Source organism: Bombina bombina, chromosome 1 (assembly GCF_027579735.1).
Source record: "Bombina bombina isolate aBomBom1 chromosome 1, aBomBom1.pri, whole genome shotgun sequence".
NCBI classification, from domain to species: Eukaryota; Metazoa; Chordata; class Amphibia; order Anura; family Bombinatoridae; genus Bombina; species Bombina bombina.
In genome coordinates, this window is record NC_069499.1 from 270,288,662 (window position 1) to 270,309,771 (window position 21,110).

General features: G+C 41.1%; 1 protein-coding gene across 11 annotated transcripts in view; it reads left to right on the top strand.

Moving 5' to 3' along the window:
* RYR3 (ryanodine receptor 3) overlaps positions 1-21,110 on the top strand; it is a 1,083,635-nt gene that overhangs the window by 317,477 nt on the left and 745,048 nt on the right. For all 11 annotated transcript variants that reach the window (XM_053697970.1, XM_053697969.1, XM_053697973.1 and 8 more), the window contains 4 exons: positions 481-555; positions 2,461-2,617; positions 11,667-11,831; positions 11,950-12,071. In XM_053697970.1, the coding sequence (XP_053553945.1) occupies positions 481-555; positions 2,461-2,617; positions 11,667-11,831; positions 11,950-12,071 (519 nt within the window). The remainder of the gene's footprint in view (positions 1-480; positions 556-2,460; positions 2,618-11,666; positions 11,832-11,949; positions 12,072-21,110) is intronic.

Here is a 21,110-nt window from a genome sequence, read left to right on the forward strand (position 1 = left end):
ATAGTCTTGCTTGTTGGTATTAACCTTCTTCAGTATATAAAATTACTTTTATGGATACTGAACCAAAATTTTTTCTTCATGATTCAGATAGTGCATGCAATTGTAAGCAACTTTCTAATTTACTCCTATTATCAATTTTTCTTTGTTCCCTTAGTATCTTTATTTGAAAAAGCAAAAATGTAAGCTTACGAGCCGACCCATCTTTGGTTTAGCACTTAGGTAGAGCTTGCTGATTGGTGGCTAAATGTAGTCCCCAATCTGCAAGCTCTATACAGGATACTGAACCAAAAATGTGTTGGCTTATATTCTTACATTTCTGCTTTTTTAAATAAAGATACCAAGGAAACGAAAGAAAGTTGCTCAAAATTGTATGCTGTATCTGAATCATGAAAGAAAAAAATTGGGTTCAGTATCCCTTTAAGTATGTAAAGCCAGCTTTCTCTAGATTTACAGAATAACTCATATAGTTTTCACTTTTAGGAAAGCAAATTATGAAGCAGGAGGAGCAGGTGTCCGTGCTAGGTCATTATGGAGAGTGGAGCCCCTCAGGATAAGGTAACATTTCTGTAAAGTGTTGCTTTAAGCGTGCACACATTTAAATGAGCATCTGATTAGTTAAATTAGTATAGGCAATCACATTTTAAGAATAATCCTATAATATAAAAGGCCAAGTGTGTTTTTCCGAAGCTGTCATGAGCAGTAGAGACTGCACGAGGACAAACACACGTGGTCTTCAACAAACTGACCTGGACTGGCTGTTGGCACCTAATCCGTGAAGGGGCGGAGCTGTTCGTCTGCGAATGGGCGGAGCTGGGTGTGAAGGGGTGGAGTCTGAGTGTGACGGGGCGGGAGCGGGATCTGACGTGGCTGTCTGAGTGTCTGCATGAGAGAGAGAGCAGCACAAGAGGGGGGAGAGAGCAAAAGAGAGGGGTGAGAGAGCAAAAGAGAGGGGTGAGAGAGCAAAAGAGAGGGGTGAGAGAGAGCAAAAGAGAGGGGTGAGAGAGAGCAAAAGAGAAGGGTGAGAGAGAACGAAAAAGTGGGGTGAGAGAGAGCAAAATACAGGGGAGGGAGAGAGCAAAATAAAGGGAGAGAGAGAGCAAGAGAGGGGGAGAGAGAGCAAAAGAGGGGGAGAGAGTGCAAAAGAGGGGGAGAGAGAGTGCAAAAGAGGGGGAGAGAGAGAGAGCAAAAGAGACGGGGAGACACAGCGAGCAAAAGAGATGGGGGAGACAGATAGAGAGAGCAAAAGAGGGCAGAGAGATCAAAAGAGAGGGGGTGAAAGAGATCAAAAGAGAGGGGGGAGAGAGATCAAAAGAGAGGGGGGGAGAGAGATCAAAAGAGAGAGGGGAGAGAGAGCAAAAGAGAGAGCAAAATATAGAGAGAGAGAGAGCAAAAAAGAGGGGGAGAGAGAGCAAAAGAGAGAGCAAAATATAGAGAGAGAGAGAGCAAAAGAGAGGGGTGAGAGAGAGCAAAAGAGAGGGGTGAGAGAGAGCAAAAGAGAAGGATGAGAGAGAGCAAAAGAGAAGGGTGAGAGAGAACGAAAAAGTGGGGTGAGAGAGAGCAAAATACAGGGGAGGGAGAGAGCAAAATAAAGGGAGAGAGAGAGCAAGAGAGGGGGAGAGAGAGCAAAAGAGGGGGAGAGAGTGCAAAAGAGGGGGAGAGAGAGTGCAAAAGAGGGAGAGAGAGAGCAAAAGAGACGGGGAGACACAGCGAGCAAAAGAGAGGGGGGAGACAGATAGAGAGAGCAAAAGAGGGGAGAGAGATCAAAAGAGAGGGGGGGAGAGAGATCAAAAGAGAGGGGGGAGAGAGATCAAAAGAGAGAGGGGAGAGAGAGCAAAAAAGAGGGGAGAGAGTACAAAAGAGAGGGGGAGAGAGAGAGCAAAAGAAAGGGGGGAGAGTGAGCAAATGAGAGTGGGGAGAGAGAGCAAGCAAAAGAGAGGGTGAGAGAGAGAGCGGGCAAAAGAGAAGGTGAGAGAGAGAGCAAAAGAGAGGGGGAGAGAGAGCAAAAAAGAGGGGAGAGAGATAGCAAAAGAGAGGGGGGAGAGGGAGTGAAAAAGAGAGGGGGGAGAGAGAGAGCAAAAGAGAGGGGAGAGAGTACAAAAGAGAGGGGGAGAGAGAGAGCAAAAGAAAGGGGGGAGAGCGAGCAAATGAGAGTGGGGAGAGAGAGCAAGCAAAAGAGAGGGTGAGAGAGAGAGCGGGCAAAAGAGAAGGTGAGAGAGAGAGCAAAAAAGAGGGGAGAGAGATAGCAAAAGAGAGGGGGAAGAGAGAGAGCAGAATAGAGGGGGGGGAGAGCAAGGGGTGGGACTGCTGTACTGCAAAAAATGGCCTGTGTACATGTGCTTTAGGACTAGTAAATAATATATGGCATAATGTATTGCATATTTACACTGGGTGACCAGTCAAGCAACCCCTATGTACAGCATAATTTGTGTATTGATAAGTCCAGCCATTTTTATTTTGTAGCTGGAGTGGAAGCCACATCCGCTGGGGCCAAACATTCCGCCTTCGTCACATTACAACTGGACAGTACTTGACACTGACAGAGGACCAAGGCTTGGTGCTACAAGACAGAACAAAATCCGATACCAAGTCATCCGCTTTCTGCTTCCGAGCATCAAAGGTACAACAAACTGTTGAACAGAATCTTGCTGTGCTCAAAATCCAAATATGTTAAAAAAAACAACATACGGCTAGATTTAGTGTTCTGCGGCCAAAGGGGTGCGTTAGCTACGCATGCTTTTTTCCCTCCGCACCTTTTAAATACCGCTGGTATTTAGAGTTCACAGAATGGCTGCGTTAGGCTCCAAAAAAGGGAGCGTAGAGCATATTTACCGCCACTGCAACTCTAAATACCAGCGTTTCTTACGGACGCGGCCAGCTTAAAAAACGTGCTTGTGCACGATTCCCCCATAGAAAACAATTGGGCTGTTTGAGCTGAAAAAAAACACCTGCAAAAAAAGCAGCGTTCAGCTCCTAACGCAGCCCCATTGTTTTCTATGGGGAAACAGTTTCTAAGTCTGCACCTAACACTCTAACATGTACCAGAGTCTAAACACCCCTAACCTTACACTTATTAACCCCTAATCTGCCGCCCCCGCTATCGCTGACACCTGCATATTTTTTTTAACCCCTAATCTGCCGCTCCGTACACCGCCGCAACCTACATTATACCTATGTACCCCTAATCTGCTGCCCCTAACACCGCCGACCCCTATATTATATGTATTAACCGCTAATCTGCCACCCCTGCTATCGCTGACCCCTGCATATTATTATTAACCCCTAATCTGCCGCTCCGTACACCGCCGCAACCTACATTATACTTATGTACCCCTAATCTGCTGCCCCTAACACCGCCGACCCCTATATTATATTTATTAACCCCTAATCTGCCCCCCACAACGTCGCCGCCAGCTACCTACACTTATTAACCCCTAATCTGCCGCCCCCGCTATCGCTGACACCTGCATATTAATTTTAACCCCTAATCTGCCGCTCCGTACACCGGACCGGACCACACCTCTACTATAATAAATGTATTAACCCCTAAAGCTAAGTCTAACCCTAACACTAACACCCCCCTAAGTTAAATATAATTTAAATCTAACGAAATAAATTAACTCTTATTATATAAGTTATTCCTATTTAAAGCTAAATCCTAATATAGCTACAATATAAATTATAATTATATTGTAGCTATTTTAGGATTAATATTTATTTTACAGGCAACTTTGTAATTATTTTAACCAGGTACAATAGCTATTAAATAGTTAATAACTATTTAATAGCTAAAATAGTTAAAATAATTACAAAATTACCTGTAAAATAAATCCTAACCTAAGTTACAATTAAACCTAACACTACACTATCAATAAATAAATTAAATACAATACCTACAATTATCTACAATTAAACCTAACACTACACTATCAATAAATAAATTAAATAAACTACCTACAATTATCTACAATTAAACCTAACACTACACTATCAATAAATTAATTAAATACAATACCTACAAATAAATACAATTAAATAAACTAACTAAAGTACAAAAAATAAAAAATAACTAAGTTACAAAAAATAAAAAAATATTTACAAACATTAGAAAAATATTACAACAATTTTAAACTAATTACACCTACTCTAAGCCCCCTAATAAAATAACAAAGCCCCCCAAAATAAAAAAATGCCCTACCCTATTCTAAATTAAAAAAGTTCAAAGCTCTTTTACCTTACCAGCCCTGAAAAGGGCCATTTGCGGGGCATGCCCCAAAGAATTCAGCTCTTTTGCCTTTAAAAAAAAACACATACAATACCCCCCCCAACATTACAACCCACCACCCACATACCCCTAATCTAACCCAAACCCCCCTTAAATAAACCTAACACTAAGCCCCTGAAGATCTTCCTACCTTATCTTCACCTCGCCGGGTATCACACCGATTCGTCCTGGCTCCGATGTCTTGATCCAAGCCCATGCGGGGGGCTGAAGATGTCCATGATCCGGCTGAAGTCTTCATCCAAGCGGGAGCTGAAGAGGTCCATGATCCGGCTGAAGTCTTCTATCAACGGCATCTTCAATCTTCTTTCTTCCGGATCCATGTTCATCCCGCCGACGCGGAACATCCATCTTCACCGATGATTTCCCGACGAACGACGGTTCCTTTAAGGGACGTCATCCAAGATGGCGTCCCTCGAATTCCGATTGGCTGATAGGATTCTATCAGCCAATCGGAATTAAGGTAGGAAAATTCCGATCAGCCAATAGAATGCAAGCTCAATCTGATTGGCTGATCGGATCAGCCAATCGGATTGAACTTGATTCTGATTGGCTGATTCCATCAGCCAATCAGAATTTTCCTACCTTAATTCCGATTGGCTGATAGAATCCTATCAGCCAATCGGAATTCGAGGGACGCCATCTTGGATGACGTCCCTTAAAGGAACCGTCATTCGTCGGGAAGTCGTCGGTGAAGATGGATGTTCCACGTCGGAGGGGTGAACATGGATCCGGAAGAAAGAAGATGCCGTTGATAGAAGACTTCAGCCGGATCATGGACCTCTTCAGCTCCCGCTTGGATGAAGACTTCAGCTGGATCATGGACATCTTCAGCCCTCCGCTTGGGCTTGGATCAAGACATCGGAGCCAGGACGGATCGGTGTGATACCCAGCGAGGTGAAGATAAGGTAGGAAGATCTTCAGGGGCTTAGTGTTAGGTTTATTTAAGGGGGGTTTGGGTTAGATTAGGGGTATGTGGGTGGTGCGTTGTAATGTTGGGGGGGGGATTGTATGTGTTTTTTTACAGGCAAAAGAGCTGAATTCTTTGGGGCGTGGTGCGTTGTAATGTTGGGGGGGGGGATTGTATGTGTTTTTTTACAGGCAAAAGAGCTGAATTCTTTGGGGCATGCCCCGCAAAGGGCCCTTTTCAGGGCTGGTAAGGTAAAAGAGCTTTGAACTTTTTTAATTTAGAATAGGGTAGGGCATTTTTTTATTTTGGGGGGCTTTGTTATTTTATTAGGGGGCTTAGAATAGGTGTAATTAGTTTAAAATTGTTGTAATATTTTTCTAATGTTTGTAAAAAAAAATTTATTTTTTGTAACTTATTTTTTTTTTTTTTTTGTACTTTAGTTAGTTTATTTAATTGTATTTATTTGTAGGTATTGGATTTAATTAATTTATTGATAGTGTAGTGGTAGGTTTAATTGTAGATAATTATAGGTATTGTATTTAATTAATTTATTGATAGTGTAGTGTTAGGTTTAATTGTAACTTAGGTTAGGATTTGTTTTACAGGTAATTTTGTAATTATTTTAACTAGGTAACTATTAAATAGTTATTAACTATTTAATAGCTATTGTACCTGGTTAATATAATTACAAAGTTGCCTGTAAAATAAATATTAATCCTAAAATAGCTACAATTTATTTTATATTATAGCTATATTAGGGTTTATTTTACAGGTAAGTATTTAGCTTTAAATAGGAATAATTTATTTAATAATAGTTAATTTATTTTGTTAGATTTAAATTATATTTAAGTTAGGGGGGTGTTAGGGTTAGAGTTAGACTTAGCTTTAGGGGTTAATACATTTATTATAGTAGCGGTGTGGTCCGGTCGGCAGATTAGGGGTTAATTATTGTAGGTAGGTGGAGGCGACGTTGGGGGCGGCAGATTAGGGGTTAATAAATATAATATAGGGGTCGGCTGTGTTAGGGGCAGCAGATTAGGGGTACATAGGGATAATGTAGGTTGCGGCAGTGTACGGAGCGGCAGATTAGGGGTTAAAAAAAATATGCAGGTGTCAGCGATAGCGGGGGCGGCAGATTAGGGGTTAATAAATATAATATAGGGGTCGGCGGTGTTAGGGGCAGCAGATTAGGGGTACATAGGGATAACGTAGCTGGCGGCGGTGTACGGAGCGGAAGATTAGGGGTTAACAAATTTTAATAGAGTGGCGGCGATGTGGGGGGCCTCGGTTTAGGGGTACATAGGTAGTTTATGGGTGTTAGTGTACTTTAGAGCACAGTAGTTAAGAGCTTTATAAACCGGCGTTAGCCCAGAAAGCTCTTAACTACTGACTTTTTTCTGCGGCTGGAGTTTTGTCGTTAGATTTCTAACGCTCACTTCAGACACGACTCTAAATACCGGCGTTAGAAAGATCCCATTGAAAAGATAGGATACGCAAATGGCGTAGGGGGATATGCGGTATGGAAAAGTCGCGGCTGCAAAGTGAGCGTTAGACCCTTTCCTGACTGACTCCAAATACCAGCGGGCGGTAAAAACCAGCGTTAGGAGCCTCTAACGCTGGTTTTGACGGCTACCGCCCAACTCTAAATCTAGGCCATAGTTTTATTAGTCATTTTAAAAACCTATACAGATACGGAGTTCTATTGATTTTGTATTTGTTGTCGGTTGTTAGAGTTTAATCTATAATTATGTACTAATTAACAGCGCATAGAACTTAAAGGGACATAATACTCATATGCTAAATCACTTGAAACTGATGCAGTATAACTGTAAAAAGCTGACACGAAAATATCACCTGAGCATCTCTATGTAAAAAAGGAAGATATTTTACCTCACAATTTCCTCAGCTCAGCAGAGTAAGTTCTGTGTAAAACAATATACTTCAGCTGTTGCTTAGCTGCAGGTAAAAAAAAATATATGAAGAAATGAACAGCAGCCAATCAGCATCAACTATGCTGAGGTCATGAACTCTTTTACTGAGATCTCATGAGATTTGACTTAAATCTCAGGAGATTTCATTGTAAACTTCCTTAAACTGAATAGGGAAATAACATGAGAGTGCACGTACGCTCACTCCCTTAGCTGTCCCAGGACAGGCATACTGATTTGCTGCTTAGAAGTCCTTTACAATGGGATGTTGCTACCGAGGAATTTTTGAGGTAAAATATCTTTCTTTTTTACATAGAGATGTTCAGGTGATATTTTCTTGAGAGCTTTTCACAGCTATGCTGCATCACTTTCAAGTGTTTCAACATTTTGGTATCATGACCCTTTAAGGAATGGTTGATGCATCTAGTGTGATGATGTATAAGGGAGTGGAAGAGATTCCACTTCCGGTTCTGTTTGAGGTTACAGTTTGTTTAATAAACTGATTAGAACTCACCTAAACTTCAGTTGGTTCTTCCTACAAATGAAGTGGACTAGTTGTTATGAAGTTAAGCACACCATGTATGTGTATTACTATTAGCCAATTACATTTATTACATATTTAATGTACATATATTAAAAAATATTTATAGAGGGATCTACGCAAGTATGTTAATAAAGTATCAATATGTGTTGTTTACCTTGATTAAAATTTCACATGGATTCAACTGTTTTCTTTAGCAAGAGTCCACATGTGGGAATACACTCCAGTTCACTAAGAGGAGTCAAAGGCACTTATTGCTCACTTTTTAGTGAGCCGTCCAGCTTCTTTTCTTCTTCTAACGTGCAGTAGACATCTCAGGGGAAGCTCTTCAGTGCAGGTGTAGGTGGTAAGATTTTTTCTGGCATATTAGAGCTTAGAAAAAGTACTTTATTAATAATTTAATTGGTTTATTATGCTGCTATTACAGTTTTTATTGCTGTTACTGTTAAATTACAGTTTTGAGGGACTATTTTACTTTAACCTTTACTCAGTTTTGCATTGTGCCTAGTTTCACTGTTATCTACCTTCTTTGTGTCTAATCATAGACATTGATTTCCTGCTCTAGATTTGGACACATACTCCATTCTTCAACTGCTTCGCAGTCATGGTTGGTGCATCAATCTGCGAAAGGGCTCAACGTGCACCTCAAACTTGAGTGTCTTTCCAAGGGTCTTTCATATCCTCCGTTAATATGCATCTGTCTCTGACAGAGCAATGCAGGGACAAACTATGACAGGCATGTGCTTGACTTCAGCACACTCCACATACTCCTGTAGCTCATTGCATGGAAGTTTTAGGTCTCATGATGGCTGCATCATATGCAGTTCCCTTTGGCAGATTTCATCTCTGGCCTCTACAGTTGCCAGTGGAATGGAGATCTGTCACAGAAGATCTCTCTAGATCAGGAGAGAAGACGTGTTTGACATGGTTGCAGCCTCGCCAATCCCTTGTCCATGTGACCTTCTTTCTTTGGCCAGTCTGAACTGTGATCACAACAGATGCCAGCCTAAAGGGTTAGGGGGGGGTAGTCTGAGGGTTTCTAAGAGTGCAGGGAGTTTAGTCCCCTCAGAAGGCAAGGTTACCAATCAGTATCCTGCAATTTTCAAGGCTCAGCTACAGGTAGGAATCCTTCATATTATTTCAATTGGACAATGAACTCACAGTTCCCTGATGAAAAAAGAAAAAGTGTTCTGCATATTCAGGTGGGGCTTGCCAGAGAAAGACCTCATGGCTTCTTGCCTGAATAATAAGCTGCATGCTCAGGCAAATCTGATATATGCCTTAGTGGTTCTCTTGTCCCTCAGACTAATATGAAGTGTTCTCCACATTAAATTTGCCAGCCGGGTAGCAGTATAAAGTAGCCGGGTGGTGGAAGTGTAATACTTTCTAATATTATAATATTTTCTGCTATCAAAAGCACAAATGAGCTGCATAATTAACATAGATGTATTTAATGATAATTTGAGCAGTAAACAATAAATATGTTTATATTTGTTCATTTTAGCTTATTTTTGGCTAAAATTTAAAAAAATCAAACAGTAAAAACAGCAAGGTGGTGCACCCATTAAAAAGTTCCTGGTGAGAACACTACATTTTTCCTTTGTTTTGTGTTACTATGCAGACTGGTAGCCAGAATTAAGCATGAATTAGTTTCAGTGATTTTGATTTCTCTGGCTTGGCTTTGCAGGACTTGGTATGCAAACCTGATCTAAATGTCCTTTCACCCACCTTGGAGGCATCTTCTCAGGAAAGACCTCCTCTCGCATTCTTTTATCGGGATTTCAGAACTATATATTTGACGGCCTGGTGTGGTGATAGAACATCTAGTTTTGTCTTACAGAGGTTTGTTCAATAAGGTCATTGATACCTTAAAACAAGCCAGAAAGCCTGTTACTAGGCATATCTATCACAAAGTATGAAAATCCTTTTTGACTTGGTATACAAAGAAAACATTGGAATTCCTAGAATTCATGTGTTTTTTCTGGATCGGTTGGAGAAGAATTTAATAGCCAGTTCTCTTAAGGGTTAGATTTTGGCCTAATCCTATATCAGAAGAAAATTACCAAAATATCTGATGTTCAGACCTGTGTTCCGGTCTTAATAATACACCAATGATTTGACCAGTTACTCCTTCTTGTATAGTATAAATCTAGTTTTTATTCTTCTTCAAACCTCTCAATTTGAACATTTGCAGGGTTACGAACAAGTTATTCCTTTCTTCCAAAGGTAGTATAGTATCTCTACAGATATTATTAATCAATAAATCATGGTACCTTTATTAAGCCCAGCTCCTAAGGAGCAACTTCTTCACAACCTTTCTTGGCTTAAGGCCTTAATTCTTAAGGCATGCTTAGTTGTGGGGAAGACTCCTGAGCCCATTACTGCTCATTCCACTAGAGCAGTTGCCACTTCTTGGGCCTTCCATAATGAGACTTCTATAGACCAGATATATACCTTTATTGTCTCCCTTTATTTCATGGTTAGAAGAAGATACCACGTGCTGATCTTGTGATTCTCACCACTTTATGAAAGAAAACAAAATGTTTTCTTACCTGATAAATTAAATTATTTCCTAATGGGAAGAATCCACAAGCCCGCTCTTGTTATTCTGTACAGTTGACGGCAGGACTTCCTCCTCTGCTTGGCAATATGTTTGACTGAGGGATTCTTAAAGAGTGAAATGAATTAAAGCTCTGGTATGTAGGGGTGTTTGTTTCTCCTTCTAGTGGACTGAAGTGTAATCCCACATATGATGATCTTGTGGACCCTGACCATCATGGAAGAAATTAATTTATCAGGTAAGTATACATTTTGTTTTTCAGGCATAGATGCATCCTTTCAACTGTTAATTATCTAAAACGTTTCTGCTTGTTGTAAATTGCTGTTGTATTATATAAAACACTGGATACATAACAAAATGTTAAGATGTAATTCTTTTTGCTGCCTCTTTTTGAATATTTCCAAATGTTTCTGTATTTCTATTCAACTTTTTTTCCCTATTTATCTAGCATGATATTAGACTATCACAACTGTACTACATGTGTAATCATTTTTTGGGGCTCGATTTATCATTCATATTCTCCTAGATTTTCTCCTAAAAGTTCTCATGAGAAATAATTCTCCTATTTATCTTTCAAAAATGCGCCTAAAATTGCCAAGTTCGACTGTAAAATTCTCCTACTCTGTTCTCACTCTCCTTGAAGAACATGTTCTCCAAAAAAAGGGTTAAATTAGATCTTTTTAGTCGTATTTCAAATAGTTCTCATAATTCTCCTACTTACAAATTTATCATTTATATTCTCCTGTGGAGGACTTAAAGTTCTCCTGCAAGTGTCTTCATTAAAGTTCTCCATAGCTACAGTGGAGAACAGCATTAGAAATCTATTCTCTACCAGTTGTAGAAACATTTACACAAAAAAAGGGCTATTCAAGGTGCAAACATTATCTATAACAAAGCACAATAATAATGGTTATTGGAGCGCAATAATAATTTATGATGGAATGAAAAAAATATATATAATGGAGCGCCAAAATAATATATAACAGAGCACAAAAATGATATTTATTGGGGCATAAAAATATATATAAAAAAATATATATATATAAAAAAGAGCTAAAATTGAAGCACAATAACAATGAAAATGTAGATCTATTTTCTTATATGAAAGTTTGCTGAAGAGGGGCGTTAACAAAGCTACTAGGATGGCTGTATAAATATTTATATTGGTTTATATATGATTGACATGGAGAATAGTTGCTTATTTTTAGTGATAAATAAGGAGAAGATACTAATCCGACTGGAGAAATTTATCATTATTTCTCCTCAGCTCTCCTATGGAGAAAAAACTACTTTTTTATGATAAATACGGGTGCACATGTGCGCCTCTCCATAGGCGAGCTGCGGAGAACTGATAGGAGAACAGAAAGGAGAATTCCCCAAATGATTGATAAATCGAACCCTTGGTGTTACCTACCCTTAGTCTAATTTCTGTCATTACTTAATTTAAGGAAAAACTGGACTCTGGCCCCAAGCGAGATATTGATGGAATGGGAGTTGCAGAGATTAAGTATGGAGATTCCATTTGCTTTATCCAGCATGTTGACAGTGCCCTGTGGCTCACGTACAAAGCCCAAGATGCCAAAACAGCAAGACTTGGGCCACTAAAGAGAAGAGTAAGTTACTTATATTTAGTAGTGTCCTTTTGACACTAGTATTTCTGGTATGTTAAAAATGTTATGTCATTCTTGTCCTCTTAAAATGATCAAAGTCTTCTATCTTGTGCTTGTTTAGGCAATACTACATCAAGAGGGGCATATGGATGATGGTGTTACCCTACAGAAGTGCCAGCATGAAGAGTCCCAAGCTGCTCGAATCATTCGAAACACCACAGGCCTGTTTAGTCGTTTTATCAGGTAGCGCAAATATATGAATAGTAATGTCATAGTTTACATAGTAAAGTCAGAATTGCTATTTTTGTCTCAGCATTTGATGCTTATATATATATATAAGCTATGTTTTATATCAGCTTGACAGTCTGTGGATTGTAGTGTATGAAATTATATTAAAGGGACAGTAAAGTAAAAATTGGTTAATTCAGATATAGTGTGCAATTGTAATGGGTTTTTCCAATTTACTTCTGTTATTATATTTGCTTTGTTCTCTTGGCTTCCTTTGTTGAAATGTAAACCTTGGTAAGCTGAAAGGAACGTACATGTATCTTTAACATGCTATGTCAGCATTGCTATAAACATTGTTGCAACTACTTCTGCCAGATAACTATAGAAATTACTCTATAACAACGATACAAGACAAATATATTATAGTTAATTGGAAAGATGTTTAAAATGTCATGCTCTATCCAACTCATTTAAGATTCATTTTGACTTAACTGTCTCTCAAAGTAAATATATGTAAATGCTGTTTCTTTGCCTTACACACACAAATATATATATATTTAACAGACAAAAGTCTGAAACAAGGGTAATTCACACATTTATGTCCCTTGTAAGTTGGCCCCATGTTATAGGTATTTCCCGTTTATAATGAAAGCACTGTATTACACAACTTCCACAAACAAAAAGTGAGTTATGTAAAGTACCAAGGTTTAATGCCACTTAAAAGAGGTGTAATATCAAATTGAGTACATAAATACATAAAACATGCAGGACTCTGGTTTGGGGTGATAGGGACTTACATAATATTTTATGAAATAATTTCATAAAGTACCCGATTGTATCAATCCATAGGGGTACATTTACAAAAATTCCGAGTCAATCACAGCTGTCAGGCACCCCGAAGGGGGGAATTAAAAAATCTCCAGTTAAGAGTTGTAGTAAAGGTTAAGAAACAGCTGTTTTAACATTCGTAGCTAATTAAATAGAACCCATAGTCCCTATGTTTAACTCTAAACTGCTATGGTTTAAGATTCAAACTTGCCGACTCCTAGGGTTCAAATAATATTGTGATTGGTTCAGAACCCATACTTAATCATGCAGTTTACGGGTACCCATAAGGACTATGGATGGATGCAGCTGGACCATACCAGTGTCTTGTATGTTTAAGTGTTTTTTTTAACCAATCACAATAGAAAAAATGTGAGGCATTTTTAGCTATTTTGAACCATTATCTAATGCCATAACTATGTGTTACCCACCTTTCCTATACTGAGATATTTTGCTTTAATACATGTTATGATTTAATTGAATTTTGGCCTTGTCCCTTCTGTATTGTGGTAAGGAGCATATGTCTCAGTGGTTACTATGATCTCAGAGTGGGATTACACTCTGCAGATGTTACCTCCTTAGGGGGATTACGCACTGCAGAGTTTCTCTGCAGTGAAGCTTAGTTGGTTGGTAGGGATGAGTGAATGCTTCTCAATAACTATATAAGCTTCAACATGTATTAACATTTGTGATACTTGCCTTAAAACATTTAAATCAGTGACCTTAAAATATGAAGTCTGCTTACAATGAATCTTGTATTTGAATTATTTTCATATGATGCCAATCTTTGATTAATTTCAGATCTGTGGCCATACATTAAAGGGACATGAAGCCCAACATTTTTGTTTCATTATTCAGATAGAGCAGATCATTTTAACTTTCCAGTTTACGTCTGTTATCAGATTTGCTTCCTTTTCTTTGTATCCTTTGCTGAAGGAGCACAAATGCACTACTGGGAGCTAGCTGAACACATCAGGTGAGCCAATCACAAGAGGCACATATTGACCGCAACCAATATCAGCTAGCTCCCATTAGAGCACTGCTGTTCCTGTGCCTACCTAGTTGTTCTCTTCAACAAAACATACAAGAGTACAAAGCAAATTAGATAAAAGAAGCAAACTCTTTCTAAATCATGAACGTTTAATCATGAAAGTTTAATTTTGACTTGACTGTCCCTTTAATTTAGATTTAAGCCAATGGCCATAACCGCCAAAAAAAAGGTCTATATATTTTGGTTCTTACACGCTCAATCTAACTAAAACAACACAGAGGATGACAAGATTTTCTAATAACATAAAATTATGTCCACTGTTACAGTTGAATAAGAACATGTACATTTTTCCAGCCAATCAGAATGATTTCATGAAATAATCACTTTTATTGTGAATGATTAATGCATTTCAATTTCAATTAAAATAAAAAAGTATCATGACTTTTAACCCCACTATTCTTTGTACCAAGTATGCTTTCTCATGATGGAATGGAATTGTAGGTCCTGATTAACGCTCAGGCTCCACTACTTCTTCTGCAGCATTTCTATTATCATCGTCATCCATTTATAATATAACAAGAAATTCTGCAGTGCTAACACAATAGATACATTGACTACATAATACACTTCTATCTAGAGGTGAGGTTGTTTGCTTATACTCTAAAGAAATATAGGGCCAGATTACAAGAGAAGTGGTATTCAGTGATTCCCCTCGAGCACTAATACAGCTGAAAGTAAAAAGACCCTATACGCAACCGCATTAACTTCTTCTCCTCATAGACTTCAATGGAGTACATTTAAAATAAGCAAAAAACTAACACTTACCACTTGCATGCTATCCCGATGTTTAACCAAGAACGCTAAACCCGAAGGTAGTTTAGCATATTTTACATTCCAATATTCTTCAAATAGACGAAAATGTTCTTTTTAGTATATATTTATTTAGTATATATTTCTATTTTTAGTATATATTTCTATTTTTTGTAAAATATATATCTATACCTACAGTTGTATGCAAATGTTTAGGCACCCCTAACAATTTCCATGCTTTTCATTTATAAATAATTGGGTGTTTGTATCAGAAATTTCATTTTGATCTATCAAATAACTGAAGGACACAGTACTATTTCAATAGTGAAAAGAGGTTTATTGGATTAACAGAAAATGTGCAATATGCATCAAAATGAAATTAGACAGGTGCATAAATTTGAGCACCCCAAAAGAAATATTGCATCAATATTTAGTAGAGCCTCCTTTAGCAGAAATAACAGCCTCTAGATGCTTCCTATATGTCAGGGTTTTTTCCCTGTTTTGATTGCCATGTGCTGCTGGCAGCCATTTTACTCACCTCTCTTGCAGACTCTGGTGCATACTGTGTAATTCTGCTCATTTCCTGCACTTCCTTTTATGGCCAGACTGGTGTACATCATCCGTGTGAGACAGGATGCAGTCTCAGAATTGTGATGTCATCACTTATTATTTAAAGGGCCTCTGTTCAGTATGCTTTGCTCTTGCGTTGTCTCAGACCTGTTTGTGAGAGCTCCTGTGTATTACCTGGCTGTCTGACGTCCCTCCTAGTTCCTGATCTTTGGCTTGTTCCTGACTTTGCTGTTCTCCTTGTTCCTGATTCCGGCTCGTCTGACTACTCGCTTTTGCTCCTGACTCGGCTCGTCTGACTACCAGCTCTGGTTTTGATTCCTGGCTTGTTATTTGACTTGTGGACTTTTTATTATATTTTGCTATTAATAAAGGTGTGATTATTTTTGCACTTCGCGTCTCAGTCTGATTCCTGGCACCCTGACATTACGCAAGGGCCATGAATCCTGATGGTGCTAATAATCCACCTTTACCTGCCATAATTTCCAGGACGGATGAACAGGATCACCGCTTGGATCAATTTGCACTAGCCCTACAAACTCTGCTGGCTCGCACTGCACATTTGAACCAAAGTGTCCCGCAAGTTATGGCTGCTCCTGTTTCCGCTGCTGCACCTAGTCCTACCAGGAGCATGTCCGGTTCTGCACCTCTACCTCAGCGTTATGGAGGCGATCCTAATCTGTGCAGAGGGTTTTTGAACCAGGTGGGCATTTACTTTGAGATGTTACCTCAGGCGTTTCCCTCTGACAGAGCTAAAGTGGGATTTCTCATCTCGTTACTCTCTGACACAGCTCTTGCCTGGGCTAATCCTTTGTGGGAGACTAATAAACCTGTGATTTCAAATTACCTTGAATTTGTTGCCTCCTTTCGAAGGGTATTTGATGTTACGGCTTGCTCCTCCTCTGCTGCTAAACGACTCATGTCCATTCAGCAAGGTACAAGATCTGTTGCTCAGTATGCCATTGAGTTCCGTACGCTTGCTGCAGAGGTAGGTTGGAACAATGAAGCCCTTGTTGCCGCCTTCTTTCATGGGCTCTCTGAGGCGATTAAAGACGAAGTTGCTGCCAGAGATTTACCAGAAGATCTTGAGGCATTGGTGTCTTTTTTATCCTAATTGACATCAGACTAAGTGAGAGGCCCTCTTTCAAGGAGCGCTTGCGGAAGCCTCCTGTTCAGTTGTCTCCTACGTGTTCGTTCCCACCCATGCCTCCCTCTCCTCTCCTCCCATGCCTCCTGGTCCCGAGTCACCAGGTACTGCTGAGCTGATGCAGTTGGGATTAACACGTCTCTCTGCGGCGGAGAGGGCCTTTAGGAGGAGGGAGGGGCTCTGCCTCTATTGTGGGATTGCAGGGCCACCTTTTGAAGTCTTGTCCTACACGGCTGGGAAGCGCTCACACCTAAGGTCCTGTCGGGGGCAGACCTTGGGTGGTTTATCCTCGTCCCCGGAACCGCTAAAAGAAAACCTTTGGTCACGGTTGTCCTTTCCTGGGTGGACTCCTCCATAGTCACCCAGGCTCTTGTTGACATTCCTGTTTTTCCTCGGTCTGTTCCGCTTGCTATTGAGGCCATTGATGGCGGGCCCCTTCAGCCCGCACTCGTTACAAAACTGCTCCGTTATCCATGGCTGTTGGGGCTCTCCATTTTGAAACCCTCCAGTTCCAGGTGATAAACTCTCCATATTTTCCGATTGTTGTGGGTTATCCCTGGCTCCAAAAGCACAATCCCAGTTTCGACTGGCGCAAGTCCGAAATTTTGTCGTGGTCTCTGCAATGTATTTCCACTTGTCTTCGGAAACCAGTTAAAGTCTTGTGCACTTCTTCGGTATCTCAATTGCCAGAGGAGTACCGAGAGCTCCTAGACGTTTTTGACAAGGTGTGTGCCAGTACGTTGCCTCCTCATCGGTCTTACAATTGTGCCATAGACCTGCAACCCGGAGCCATTCCTCCTCAGGGTCGGGTTTACCCTCTGTCTGTTGCGGAGAATTGTGCTATGGAGGAGTATGTTGCCGATGCTCTGTCGCAGGGGATCATCCGCAAATCCTGCTCTTCTGCAGAGGCTGGCTTCTTCTTTGTGAAGAAAAGGGGTGGCGAATTAAGACCATGCATCGATTATGGGGGTTTTAATCATCTTACCATTAAGAATGCTTATCATATTCTGCGCATTATGGAACTCTTTGGCCGCCTCAAGGGAGCTACGGTCTTTACTAAACTTGATTTGAGAGGAGCGTACAATCTCGTTAGGATCAAGGAGGGCCACAAATGGAAAACAGCCTTTAACACCAGGAGCGGGCATTATGAGTATCTTGTAATGCTCCTGCTGTTTTCCAGGAATTTATTAATGATGTCCTACGAGATATGTTGCAACAGTGTGTTGTGGTGTACTTGGATGACATCCTCATACACTCACCCACACTTGAGGCTCATCGTTCTGATGTTACGCGGGTTCTTCAGAGACTACGTGAGAACGGCCTGTGTTGTAAACTCGAGAAATGCGAGTTCCATCAGACTCAAGTAACCTTCCTAGGTTATGTTATCTCCGTTGCAGGTTTCATTATGGATCCTGACAAGTTATCTGCAGTTCTGCAGTGGCCTCGCCTAGTTGGTCTTCAGTCTATTCAACGTTTTTTGGGGTTCGCCAATTACTATAGAAAACTTTATTAAAAACTTTTCTTCCTGGGTCAAACCTATCACAGACATGACCCGTAAAGAGAATGATCCACTCCATTGGTCACCTACTGCCATTAAGGCTTTTGATTGTCTTAAGACTGCCTTAGCTGCCTCTCCAGTTCTGGCTCATCCCAACCCTGTCCTGCCTTTCGTTCTTGAGGTCGATGCGTCTGAGACTGGAGTAGGTGCCCTCTTGTTTCAACGTCCTATGCCTGATGATTCCTTGCATCCGTGTGGTTTCTACTCTAAGAAATTGTCTCCAGCGGAGTGCAATTATGAAATTGGCGACAGGGAATTACTGGCCATAATTTTGGCACTCAAGGCATGGAGGCATCTTCTCGAGGGTACTAGCGTGCCAGTGCTCATTCTTACTGACCACAAGAATTTAACTTATCTATCTGAAGCAAAACGCTTGTCGCCCCGACAGGCCAGATGGGCGCTATTTTTGTCTCGGTTTAATTATGTGGTCTCCTACCTGCCTGGTAGTAAGAATGTTAGGGCTGATGCCCTCTCTCGATAATTTTCGCCTCTGTCCAAGGAGGAGTCTGTACCTACTCCTGTTATACCTCCTGACCATATTTTGGCTACCATACGTACTAATTTGACTTCTCCCTTGGGGGAGGAGATCCTGGCTGCACAAACCAATGCACCTCCTGAGAAACCTAGTGGTAAGTGTTTTGTTCCTGAGAATCTTTGAACTAAACTTTTGCACACTTACCACTATCCTAAAGCCACAGGTCACCCAGGCAAGAACCAAATGATTTAGTCTGTCACTCGACAATTCTGGTGGCCAGGTCTTCGTTCTGATGTTGCCTCCTGCTCAGTTTGTGCACAGAATAAGACTCCTCGACGTCTTCCTGTGGGTCTTCTTCAACCTATTGCTAATGGTGAGTGTCCTTGGATACATCTTTCCATGGACTTCATTGTCGAGCTCCCTGTTTCCAATGGCAATACTGTTTCCTTATGGTGGTTGACCGTTTTTCTAAAATGTTACATTGCATTCCCTTGATGAAGCTGCCTACCGCTCAGGAGCTTGCTTCAATTTTTGCCCGGGAGGTCTTCCGTTTACATGGGTTACCCAAAGAGATAGTGTCAGACCGGGGTAGCCATTTTTTTTCCAGATTATGGCATTCCTTTTGTTCTCAAATGGGGATCCAGCTTTCCTTCTCCTCGGCATATCACCCTCAATCCAATGGCACTGCAGAACGGTCTAATCAAGCTCTGGAACAATTCCTCCGTTGCTATGTCTCAGATCACCACAATAATTGGTCTGAACTGTTACCTTGGGCAGAGTTTGCTCGTAATAGTGCTATTAATGCTTCCTCCAAGCTATCCCCGTTCATGGCGAATTATGGGTTTCAACCATCCTTGTTGCCCGGTTCAGTCATGTCTCAGGGTATTCCGGCTTTGGAGGAGCATCTCCGGCAACTCCGTTCCTCGTGGGTGCAGATTCAGGATTGCCTTCATCGATCTATGCAGCGCCATAAGTTCCAGGCTGATCGTAGGCGTCTGCCCGCGCCTTCCTACCAGGTTGGTGAGAGAGTTTGGCTGTCCGCAACTTAAACCTTCGTGTGCCTTCCAATAAACTGGCTCCCCGTTATGTTGGTCCTTTTTGAATACTCCGACGGGTCAATCCTGTGGCCTACACTCTTGACCTTCCTACTGCAATGCGCATCTCCAATGTTTTTCAAGTCTCCCTCTTTAAACCATTGGTTTGTAATCGGTTTACCACTGTGTTTCCTCGTTCCTGTCCTATCTTTGTTGACAACCATGAGGAGTATGAGGTCAGCAGCATTATTGACTCTCGTATGTCCAGGTGCCACGTACAGTATTTGGTTCACTGGAGGGGCTGCGGTCCGGAGGAGCGTTCATGGGTTCCCTCCTCTGATGTTCATGCTCCCACCCTCCTCCGTGCCTTCCATGGCCGTTTCCCCAATAAGCCTTTTGTCCTCCTGCGGGGGAGGGGTCATTGAGGGGAGGGTACTGTCAGGGTTTTTTCCCTATTTTGTTTGCCATGTGCTGCTGGCAGCCATTTTACTCACCTCTCTTGCTGACTCTGGTGCATACTGTGTGATGCTGCTCATGTCCTGCACTTCTTTTTATGGCCAGACTGGTGTACATCATCCGTGTGAGACAGGATGCAGTCTCAGAATTGTGATGTCATCACTTATTATTTAAAGGGACTCTGTTCAGTATGCTTTGCCCTTGCGTTGTCTCAGACCTGTTTGTGAGAGCGCCTGTGTATTACCTGGCTGTCTGACGTCCCTCCTGGTGTCTGATCTCTGGCTTGTTCCTGACTCTGCTGTTCTACTTGTACCTGATTCCGGCTCGTCTGACTACTCGCTTTTGCTCCTGACTCGGCTCGTCTGACTACCAGCTCTGATTTTGATTCCTGGCTTGTTATTTGACTTGTGGACTTTTTATTATTTTTTGCTATTAATAAAGGTGTGATTATTTTTGCACTTCTCGTCTCAGTCTGATTCCTGGCACCCTGACACTATAGCCTGTAATGAGTGTCTGGATTCTGGATGAAGGTATTTTGGACCATTCCTCCTTGCAAAACATCTCCAGTTCAGTTAGGTTTGATGGTTGCCAAGCATGGACAGCCCGCTTCAAATCACCCCACGGATTTTCAATGATATTCAGGTCTGGGGACTGGGATGGCCATTCCAGAACATTGTACTTGTTCCTCTGCATAAATGCCAGAGTAGATTTTGAGCAGTATTTTGGGTCGTTGTCTTGTTGAAATATCCAGCCCCGGCGTAACTTCAACTTTGAGACTGATTCCTCAACATTATTTTCAAGTATCTGCTGATATTGAGTGGAATCCATGCGACCCTCAACTTTAACAAGATTCCCAGTACCGGCACTGGCCACATAGCCCCACAGCATGATGGAACATCCACCAAATTTTACTGTGAGTAGCAAGTGTTTGTCTTGGAACGCTTTGTTCTTTTGCCGCCATGCATAACGCACCTTGTTATGACCAAATAACTCAATCTTTGTTTCATCAGTCCACCTCACCTTCTTTCAAAATGATGCTGGCTTGTCTAAATATGCGTTTGCATACCTCAAGCGACTCTGTTTGTGGCGTGTGTGCAGAAAAGGCTTCTTCCACATCACTCTCCCATACAGCTTCTCCTTGTGCAAAGTGCACTGAATTGTTCAACGATGTCCAGTGACACTATCTGCAGC